We start from the raw sequence: 11757 nt of genomic DNA on the forward strand, positions 1-11757 counted from the left end.
CCGAGCCGCTCCAGCACCACCAACAGCTCCCGGCGCCGCAGCCCTCGGGCAAAGCGGCACCCGCGGGGCCGGGCCGGGCCGCCGGGCACCAGCATCCCGCTGCGCAGCCCCACCAGCACCCCGCCGAGAAGGACGGCAGGGAGAAGGGCTGCTGCTCCGCGCTGCTCCAGCACAAGGCCCCCCAGGCCATCGGCAAAGGCATCCTGAGCCGGAGACCGGAGTGAGTGAAGAGGGCCGAGGGGGCGGCGTGGGGGCGGGTGGGGAATCCCTCCCTGGGAGAGCGGGCAGAGCGCGGGTCGGAGCCGGGCTCCGCTCCGAGCGCTGTTCTGCCCCGGCGCGCCGCTGCCGTGTGCAGGTGCGGGTGTCTGCGGGCCGCTCACCGCGCTGCTCACACGCAGCACCGTGCCCTCATTGACTGTCATAAATAAATCGGTCGCTGAGGAGGTGAGTGCGGTGCAGCCCAGGCGGCGAGAAGCTTTGCTAAGGACGGCAGCTTCTGTTTGCCTTAAGTCACCGGTACCTGTCAAAAAGGCATCAACCCGGGAAGGAAAATCCCCACTCCTTCCCGAGAGCTGGGATTTCCTGCCCTCACTGATGTAAGGGTCTTGGGTATGCATTATGCCGCACGTGATGTGTGTGGGTTCAGAGAGATACAGACGCTGTACGTATATTTGTCATACACGATGCACATCACGCTTCTGTGTCGGTTGCCTTAACGTATATTTTTTTGGTGAGTGGCACCTGATAATGATCCACCTCCTCAAAAGGACAAAGTATTTTTGCTGGTCTTTCCTCCCCAGTGAAGAAAGCTTCATACTAGAGCTGAATACTGATAATGCTCTACGTGCATGCGTGTCTAGTAAACAAGGATGAGCATTCCTGATGATAGCTGGTGGAAGGGGCTACTATTGGAGAGTCACATTTTCTTGGGTTAGATGTCCAGTATATGTCATCGGTTCACCAGCTGGTAATTACAGCTGTACCGGGCTATGTTTAGGCACTTTGAAAGCAGGGGAATGTATTCTGCTTGAATCCAGGTAGTGAAGTTAAGAAGAGAAGGAGGACAGTTTCTGATGTGGCTTCTTTTACGTAAGAAAGAAGCTAAAGAAAGTAGTAAAACTAGATCCACGTTTCTTTCCTAGAATGAGCCCTATTGTTTTGCTTGTAGTCATGTCAAAAACAAATAAAGTATGCAGCACAATGTATAGTGCAAAATGTTTTCTTTATCTCCTTTGACACTTTAAATAAAAGGGCCCCCTCTCATGTTGGCTTTGAACGCAGAAGCGTAACTATGACATGTTGCTGGATTTTCAGCTGGTGTTGAGTGGAGTTACAACACTTCATAAAAGCAAGGCATCTATCACGTGATTCTGTGAAAATCATCGGTGAAATTACTATTGAGAAAACACTATTAAAGGATTATGTACAGTGAGGGCATGCTTGAATACCAAAAGACAGGTCCACGCTCCTAAAATACTGCACTGTAATGAGTCAATGTCGCAATCACAACTTAAAGGAAATGTTGTGATTAATACAGAGAATATTGAGATAGATTGTAAGCATTTGCATTTGCAGGATCTGGCCCTTATTCAGCATGCAATGAATGAAGTTTTAAAAGGACACAGCATAGGGCCAGATCCAGAGCTCATGCCGGCTTCTGTAAACCCAGAATAGCTTAGTTTAAGTCACTCGAGTCAAAACAGTAAGAAACCCGTATAAAAATACATAATCAACCTCACTGTTTCTTAAATAGTGAATCTCTGCAGTGAAGGCTCTGTTAGAACCATCGTATCAACAACGGCTTTCGTTTCTTCCGAACAGAGTTTCTAACATACGTCATTAGACAGATTGAAGAATCAATTTTTGTGCATAAGTCTAAATACCTCCCTATCTGAGGTTTTTGCTGTGGGATTTGACTGAGGGAAGAATTGCGGACCTTTTCTTCATATCCAGAGGCACAGAGATGTGCATTAAGAACACTGTTGACTGCTGACATTTCATATCATAGTCTGTATGATAAATAGATAGATAGATAGATAGGTAGATGTATCCTTTTTGTGGAAAGTCAAGGCTGCTGCTGGGGATAACAGAGCAATCCCTGCAGCGCTCTTCACTCGGGAAGATTAAAATAGACTGCTTCTGTTTCTTTCTATAGCTTAGGCAAACCAAAACCTTTGTATAGAAAAGGAAATTTGAAAGATGCAAAACAGTCCACATTTCTCACTCCTGCAGGTTTTTTTCTTTTCCCCATTGATTGTGTTTACTGGGTTTCATCCCCTCTCATCTCTGACTGTTAGAAGGAAATCAAAGAGACTGCAAAATCTAACTTAACAACAACTTGTATGTGGAGGATCTTTTGCCACCTATTTGACAGCATGCCCAATATCCCTTGTGATCCAGCTGGCCAACCTGAGAGTTGTATTTTGGATTCCGTGTGACAGCAGGGGACGCATATTTTGATACTTACACAGATTAGGTATCTGCACTCCCTTCCTTCCTCCCTGAATCTGAACATGTTTTTTCCCTGTATTGTGAACCCTGAAATTCAATGTGCTCTATTTTTTCTCCTTAGCCTAGAGCATAGGAGCTGGCTGTTTGCTACAGAAAATGGCCACTCTAAACAGATCAGAAATTATATTTTAACCTGATGAGATGCAGTGGCTGAAATTAGTGGCGAAAGCAGCACCCAGGCGGTGCCTGTCTGTCACTACCTAGTAATGGAATTTCCTCTGCATCACAAAACAGGGGGTTCTGGTCAGCGTGTTTAAATGTACTAGTGATGCCCCTTCTCACCTCAGACACAATGCATGGATTTTGCTCATTTTGAGCTAGGACTGAGGTTTTTGCAGCCCAGCTCACATCAAGCCCTGGATAGAAGTGAGGAGCTGAGCTTTTGGGCACGCGTGACTATTCACATCAAGTAGGGCAGTCTTCTGTAAGGGGCTTGCAAAAAAAACCACAACAAAATCATCTCTTCTTTTAAGGAAAAGTTGAGTCTTATTTTCATTATTACATTTCTTTAATAAGTTGTTGCTGTTTAAATGCATTTTTTAAAGAGAAAAAAACATAAATCCTCCTCTAGAAGAGAAGAATTCCTGAGTTTTGCAGAGGCACGCTGATTATTGCTGCATTTTGTGTGTGAGCGGTAGTACTTAGAGCTTACCTGTGAAAGGAGAGACAAGCGGAAAGGTTTTGCAGAGATTCTCAGCAAGAATTAGGCTGATTATTATTCCACGGCATCTGTCTCTTTCTACCTTAGGAATCTATTGCATAAGCACCTCACAGCTTTAAAAACAAAAAAATAAGGTCATTCGTCATGGAATGTTTTGCTTCAAAAATACAGGTTGCCAAATTAGCATAGCTTAGATCACCCTTACTAGGCAGCCTCCTGTCTTAAGGGACCATCCCAAAGTATCGTCAAATGTGAGCATAAATGTTCCTTCCCTTCTTTATCAGGAAACTACTTTCTTTTCCAATCCTCAGTGCTGGCCATAGAGTATCAGAGAGGTGCCACAGGGTTGAATTTAGCACATTGACTCTAAATGGCCTGAATCCTGCAGTCTTTTTGACAGTGAAACTCTCTCGATGGGAACTCTGCCTATGGAAGGACTTCAGATTTTAAGCCTGTACATTATCTGGAAAACTCACTTTGATTGATTCAATTAGAATAATAGCCAGTATTCCATTATAGTTCTTTCCATTGAAAGGCACAGATGCAATTTACAAGCATTCTGCGTAGCATTCCAGGTCTTCTCTTAACTATGTCACCAGCACTGAAAACAAGGTGTAGGAAGAGTATTTGTCTAGCACGACATAAAGAAGCTAAATACTTCCTTTAAATTATTAGTCTGTGTTTGCTCTGTAAGATCATCTCCTCATGCAAAACAAATTCTCAGAACTCTTAGAAGAATTTTTCTAAAATTTTCCCAGAGGTCTTATAGCTCATATGGATTTGCATTAGGTTTAAACCTATTCTATTTCATTTTGTGTTGGGAAAGGATAATATTTTTTATCTTAGTAGAGAGACATATTTTAAAAGACAATGTTAGACTTCCTTACTTGGTTTTGTGGTCTGAGGCTGTTTGCTATATTTTTGTTTAATTTCAAAAGCTCAATTATGTAACTTTAAACTGAAGATATTGCATATTCAGAGGTGCTGTTTTCCATAATTTTTTCCTTTTAACTATGCATTAATGTTCTATTCTATGGATTATCTCCAGGGTAAAGGCGTTAGACAAAATCCCACTTATTTCAATGGATACTAACAATAAGTGTAAATATTATGGCTTACTATTAACATATTTTGCTATATTTGCGCATTGCACCAGCAAAAAAAAAAAAAAAAAAAAAAAAGGAAGGGACGGAGGAACACTGAATTGCTTCCATACCCCAGGTACTCATTCCTTTCACTCTGGGTGATTTGCCCTCTGCTTTCATTCTTTTAGATTCATATTTGCCCCAGACTATTTCAGAGTTTAATTCCCTTGAGCTTTCACGCAACAGAAGTAGTTCCATTGGTGCTGCCCTGGGTTCTGCGGATCTCTGCGAGCAATGCACAGTTTCACCATCTAACGTTATTTGGAGTACAGTGCTGTAAGATGGTTTCAAATGGCAGAGGTTTACATGGGCATAGCTGCATAGATGCTAAAGCCCTGCTTAGATGAGGCTGAAATAAAGATCACAATGAGAGGAAAAAAGAAAGTAGATTCTGTGAATACGTCCCATTTTAGGATATATCCATGCCGGTTCCATTCACATGGTAATCCGACAAAGACTTTCTTTATAATATGAACACACCTGCATCACATCTGCTTCAGGGCCTGCAAAGTCCCAGGGAAAGGAATGTGGAATTAATGATTCATGACAGTATTACAAGAAATCACAAATGAAGAAAGAGAAGGAAAAAGTCTCAGTTTAGGAAGAGTTCAGGGTGAAACTACGGGTTTGAAATTGCTTCGTAAAGATGACATGAGGAATTCCACCCACAGGGGCAGTACCTGTATGGTGCCATACAATATCTTGGCCAGAACAAGATAAAAAAATCTAAAAAGGCCAAAAAATACCATTGTAGGAAGTCTCACTGTCTGTCTGGAAGCCTCAAGAGTTAGTAACAAGGCAGGAATCTGTGTGAAATATTGCCTAGTTGTGCTTTGGAGAGATGCTACTGGGTTCTGTGTCCTGAGCCCTGTTAGAGCAGAGCCTGTGGTCACGAAGACTCATACTAACCTTCCAAGAAGAAAAGGCAAGGCTGAAAGCAACAGCAAAAGATGTGCATTTTTTAATGCTTAAATGGAGGGATGCAAATGCATTGTTTTGTATTTTGTGCTAGGTAGAGAAAATTTTATGTCACTCAGTTATATATTCTATTGTAGCCAAATTACAAATTACCTGTAGCCTCTGATCATTACTTGGTCTGCGTTCCATAGAACCATGTAAGAGCAAATGAGCAAATGAGAAAAGAGTAATTTATGGAGACAGAGCCTGAAATTTGACCATTTTTCCTTTTTCTATCATGCAATTTTTTAAAATTATATGTAATTTTTTCCCCCAGAGAAGGGTATCCTGAAACATACTAATAATATTCTTGTATTCATCTATACCGCAGATTGCAATTTCATTAAGTTAAGCTCTAGGTAAGAAAATGAGAGTGTTTTCTATTGGATTTGTTCTGCTCAACGGCTTCTGTTTAAGAGGCAGAAAGATCTCTTAGAGCATTGGACTAACAGTCTTAAAATCAAAGTTCAATTCCTCCTAATATATTTTTAACAGACTTCTGATGCTGGACCGTCCCTTTCATCTATGTATATTTTAAGATCTGTAACAAAGCAACTGGGGATATATTGTTACAGATAACAGTGGGCAGACAGATCAGAAGCAGTCCTTTTTATACATTTCAGCATAGGAAGAAGCATTAATCTCCTGCTGCTGCTTAAATGTGTACTGCAAGGCAATATGTATATTTGCACGTATGAGATGGAATTTACATGAGCATTTGTCTAACGTAAGTGTCTAAAAGCAAAGTTGAAACAGCACCTAGCTTCTGTGCTTTTTACATACAGAAAGACAAATTGTCAGCTGGAGGAAATCAGTGTATCTTTACTGACGTCAATACAGCCATGGGAATTTACATCACCTGAGGATCTGTACCAGATTCTGTGTATCTGTCCTCACACACAAGTACACATGCATCCACTAGTGTAAATGAGTGTTGACAATAGCAATAGCGACTCATCACAGAGATAACATTGAACAATGAGAAAGCCATTAGGCAACATTCTGATTCTCCACATAATAGGTTTGCAATGTTTTCTTATGGTATTTTAATTTAAAGTCAGAGTTTTGCTACTGCAAGATGATTATAAAGATATATTTATTCTTTCTTATAATGTGGTGTTGTTTTTTTTTTTCCTGTACTCTACTTTGTGCATGAACCCACAGTCTGCTTCTTATACAGGTATTATTTTTATTGTCTTTGCTAAGATTGTGTTCTCTGATCAGCTGTTATTTTCATGTACTCTGAAGTTATAACTTTCTGACAGGGACAGGATGGGATCAATATTTTCCGAGATTAGTCACATCTGAGAAGGGATGTTTTGGAGAAATTGAATTGCTTTTTGAATAGGAAAGAAAAAATGACAAAACTTATCCTTCCTGCCCTCTTTTAGGCAAGAACCAGGGGGGTCAGTGAACTGCAGAGCTAATGAAGCTTGGCTTCCAAAAGACCTGTGTTATGGTGATGTTTTCTAATGCTTGACAAGATGTGAGTTCTGATCTAAGTTTCTCCTAGTGTTGAGGCTTTTATAACATCACTCTCCAACATGGACACTTCTATGTAATGAGTTCAGTTCATTCTGCAGCCTTTTCCCCAGTGGAAACTACAAAGTTCTCTTCCTTCCACCCCATCTGAGATCACTATTACTCACAAAAATCTGGCTTAGTTATGAAGTAGGAACTAATGTGCACACACACACATACACACAGAAAGGTAAAGACAAACTCTTTGAAAGAAAACACGTTTTGCTATGGAATCCAGACAGTAAAACCCTAGTAGATAATTTTTAAAAATTAGCTTGGCAGTACTTCAAAGTGGCTCAACAGTCCACTCCAAATCTTTGACCCTTTTACAGAGCTAGTGCTCTGTGTATGCCTTTTAAAAGTCTTAGAATATTAAAGTTACAAAGAATTGGGAAATTACTGTAGGAATCCAATGGGCACCTAAGTGGAGATCTACCATTGGCAAATGGAGACTGTTGCTCGTACTGGCTTTGCATATGAAGTTGGTGGATCATCTTAATCCACCTGCCAACATTTACATGGACAGAGGCTGCTTTTGAGACAGTTGCTACCAAATAATTTGATTTATATTTGCTGAAACACACTAAAGCATCTACATCTTTCTCAAGAGTAGTGCCAAACTGACACTTAGAATGTTATGAATCTTAAGGAGTCTTGAGGTTTTCTTCAGGCTTTCTATGCTTTGATGTTGTTTTTTTTTTTTTTTTTTTTCAAATTCTGAACTTTCTATTAACATTCAGGACCTTGCTGTCAAACTGTTTGTCTCTCTCATGTAGATTTGCAGGCAGTCCTCCAAAGTGAATCACACTATTCTGGTCCAGTGAGAGAGTTGTTCTGACAGTACTTCCTTCAGCCTCAGCATTCTGCATCTTCTTGCTGCTGAGCATGCACAGACACCACCTCTGTGGAACATTCTCGGATCTGCCTCCTAGAGAGGTGTGGTTTTGGCCCTGAGGTCCTTAGTGGACTTTATACATGGTGGCATTTTCCAAAAGACCTCTCCGGATTTATAGAGATTATGACCTCTCTTCCTACTTCAGTTATAGAGCCAAGCTCTGACCTGTCCTTCCTTGGTTTTGCCCCCCACCATGAGAAATACTTTTTCTGTCTCTTTGGGGCCATTCCAGGAAAAGTTTCATCTTTGCAGTCATTTCAGCATTCTCACAAAGTCCTTCTCTTTCATTTGCTGGTTTTTAATTTGCAAGTCCATTCCCAGCAGGACAGCAATGAACTGCCTGTGTCTGCCTAGTTACTCACATGGCTCCCTTCACCATAGTAACTGAGTATCTGGATTTGTCCTGGGGGCCTCTGCTGATACCCACAAACACTGGACCACTAACCTTCATCTGAACTTGAAGAGAATCTGAGGAATCTTTCTATTTCCTTATCATTCCTTGGTTCTCATGCCAAAGACCTCTCTTTCAGCAGTTTTCTTGTATAATGTCTTGTGCCAATAAATCTATATCCAGTCAAACTCGTAATATAGGTAGACTGAATGGCTCTGATCAGTAATTTGCACTATTTTGCAATCCAGGTAAGTCTAAGAGCCAGATTCTATTATCACTTAAATGCAAGTGGCTGAACTCCCTTAACTATGTAGCTTCAAATTTGAAGAGATGAGAGGTAACACTTGTATATATCATCTGATGTTCTTCTTGAACTGCGTTCTGTCCTATTACTGGGGCTAGTTAGTCTGAGTTAGCTATTAGTCTATCAGATTCTGTGCATACTTGCCATATCAATCATTTGGGATGGCACAGCCAACTGCTGTAATGTTTCCCCCAAGAATTCATTACTCATTTGGGAAAATACTGATCTCCGTGTTAGCTGCAGCAACATCCACTGCTGGTCCCTTGTTTCTGCCAAGAAAGGATTGAGTTTATCAAGCTGAATACATAAATATTTGACTTCAGTAGTCATGCTCTGTCTGCAGCTATTATACCACCTCTGTCACCTCTTTTACCATGGCTTTAATACAGCCAAGAAGACAGGGAATACCAGAGCATGTCTTTGATGGATAAAAAGCATTGGCAAAAAAAAAAAAAAAAAAAAAAAAGTCTCAAGATATTTAAAGATATTTATCATCCCAAATGTGAAAGAAAGTATCTTCTTATTTTTCAAGAGAAGAATCAGACTCTGTATGCTTTCAGCAAGTTATTTTACAGATCAGTAGAAGAGGAAATACTGGCGACAAGGGAAGAGGAGCAGAAGAGGATGAGAAGAGTCTACAGCGTGCCTCTACTCTGCTATGGGCAATCTTCAGGCTGGTTTTAGGGCTATACTAGTCTGCTCTTCAAATCCCAATCTTGAAAACATGGCTGGAACACTGCCTCAGGACCATGGGTATGTGCATCTACATACTCTCCAACTCCATGCAGTAGTTGTAGAATAGGATCGTAGAATGACTTGGGTTGAAAAGGACCTCAAAGATCATCTAGTTTCAATCCCCCTGCTGTGGGCAGGGTTGCCAACCACCAGACCAGGCTGCCCAGAGCCACGTCCAGCCTGGCCTTGAACACCTCCAGGGACGGGGCATCCACAACCTCCCTGGGCAACCTGTTCCAGTGCGTCACCACCCTCTGAGTGAAAAACTTCCTCCTAATATCTAACCTAAACCTTCCCTGTCTTATTTTAAAACAATTCCCCCTTGTCCTATCACTATCCACCCATGTAAACAGGATATACCACTCTTCTGGGTTCTGCAGAGGTTGTCTGTGCAGGAAGATACAAACCAATAGAAGAGTGGGCAGCAGTGTGGCAGAGTTACAGGGGTAAGGAGAAAGGGCCCACTGGAAACTAGAACGCAGGAGTACCAGAAGCCCCAGCAGCCTTATCCTGCAGAGGCTGTGAAGTGCTCGAATGCCTGGATTGTTTATGTGTATGACTGTAACGTTATCTTAATGTAGGTAGGGGAAGAGACGGAATGATAGGGGTTTATGTTCTATTTTCATGAGGCTTCCTACTCAGGAGAAATTAATAATAAACAATACATGCTGAACAATGCACTTAACAGATACTAACTGGTTGAAGGCACCTTCCCAATCTGCAACTCCTGTGCTCAAGGAAGGAGCATGCTACTGTAAGCCTGTGATACTGTAATCACTGTGGGATGTGAGCACCTGATTTTCAGGGCAGGTGTTGGGGACCTTACCCACTTGTGTCCCTTCACAGGATGCACACACAGACAAGGGTATTATCCCTGTTCACAGGCTGGTGTAAATCTGTCATCACATTCCTCTCGCTATTTTGTTTAACTGACAGCAGGGTGCATTCTTAATTGTCTTCCTCTTGTGAAGTTATTTTCTCTTTTGTGACATTGGTTTGAGATGCTAGCAAATCCTCACTGAACAGTTCACATCCCAGTACCTCAAGCTCAAATGACAATATGACTTACAAAGCAGTAAGGAATCAGAGCCGTTCTTCTGCTGCAGGGTTCATTGCAATCTGCTATGGCCATCTCTCATATCTTATACCAGAAACAGCTGCATTTCAGAGATGAGCATATATGCACATATATGCACATTTTATATAGTGCTTTGGGAAGTAATGCGCTTATTTGCAAGTGGGATACTGTCAGTGTATTTTCTTACCAATATCTAAAATGGTAGCAAGCATGTAAGCTTTTCCTCTAGCACATTGCTCACCGTGACAAGATCTTGCTGCAAGATGAATGATAGAAAGACCATGCAAGAATAAGTAATAATAATACCACTGACTCTTCTGCATTACTCTTTATCAGAAGACCCTTCAGTGCTTACAGAGGCAGTCCTCATTTTACAGAAGAGGATGAAGAGATGGAAAATGTTTTGCTTGAGTTCACATGGCTATCCAAAGCTGAGAATAAAACCTGTATCCCAGGGCACTGATCTGTCAAGTAAGCTGTAGTGCCTTGGAAGAAGGAGACAAACAGGACAAGAAGTGTTAAATGTTATGAGGTCACTTTTATGGCATAAATAACATTGCCATAAATACTGAAATCTGATTCACTCTCTGGACAGCTTGATATCAGGAAGAGTTTTGCCCAGATAACAGTCTAGAGCTTGGCCAAAAATTCTTAACAGCCACTCATGATTGGTGTCAGATGTAGACATTAGAAGAATGAGCAGTGGGAGCTGGAGATAAAGTTGAGCCTTGAATATAAGGAACTAAGACACACGGTTTCAAATTGGCAGGGCTGTGAACATGCATTGCATTTATGTCCAGCAGTGTTTACATAGGTATCTAGTTGAGCAAGAAAGTGTGTCTCAGTGAAAAGGTGATACCTAAGTTGCTAGAGCATGTTTTGTTTCTTGCAGCAATCAATCAGGTTACAGAGAATGGTGTGTGTGGGGGGGAGGAGGGGGCAGCAAAAGTAGGTAAGCTGAGAGTCTATGGTTCTCTATAATTTCAGTCTGATTGATGGGAGACAGCTCAGCAAGCATGTGGAAGACACCAAAATCATTCCACTCATGGGAGCTAAAGGAAAAGCCTCCCACAGAGGAAGGCACCACAGGTGAGCTACAAAAACAGAAAGTAATTATCACCGCTGTGCATATGAATAAGTTGACAGAGTGCCTTCTCCAAAAATCCCTGTGTAGCAAGATACAATTCCATCTTCCCACAGCTATATTTTCTCTCCTCCTCTTCTTGTTAAATACAGAGCCATACCAGGGGTCTGCTGCCTCTATCCCTACCTCCTCTGACACAATCACAGCAGTACATGCAAACACCAAGTCATGGAGACAGTCTTGAAGTCTTGCTGTGTTAGATTCTTCCTGTTTCATCCAAGGTGGCTTAATGGATTCCGGGCTGAGATTCTCATTTCCACTAATAAGAAGAGCATTTGCCTTCTCCCATCCCTCCAGTTTTTGGTGTGGTACTTGATGGTAACAATATTCCATTAGCTCAGTCTGATTATCTCTTCCTGTCTCTTTGGACAGGTCTTGTCTTACAACAAGAGATGACAAGAGAGACCTGGAACAA

The 11757-nt window shown here is 41.6% G+C and overlaps 1 protein-coding gene across 1 annotated transcript in view; it reads left to right on the top strand.

Moving 5' to 3' along the window:
• The window catches only part of IQSEC3 (IQ motif and Sec7 domain 3), a 100630-nt gene that overhangs the window by 298 nt on the left and 88575 nt on the right, over positions 1 to 11757 (top strand). The window contains exon 2 of the mRNA XM_021389394.1: positions 1 to 220. Within this exon, the coding sequence (XP_021245069.1) occupies positions 1 to 220 (220 nt within the window). The remainder of the gene's footprint in view (positions 221 to 11757) is intronic.

The sequence above is a fragment of the Numida meleagris genome, chromosome 1 (genome assembly GCF_002078875.1).
Source record: "Numida meleagris isolate 19003 breed g44 Domestic line chromosome 1, NumMel1.0, whole genome shotgun sequence".
In the NCBI taxonomy this organism is placed as follows: Eukaryota; Metazoa; Chordata; class Aves; order Galliformes; family Numididae; genus Numida; species Numida meleagris.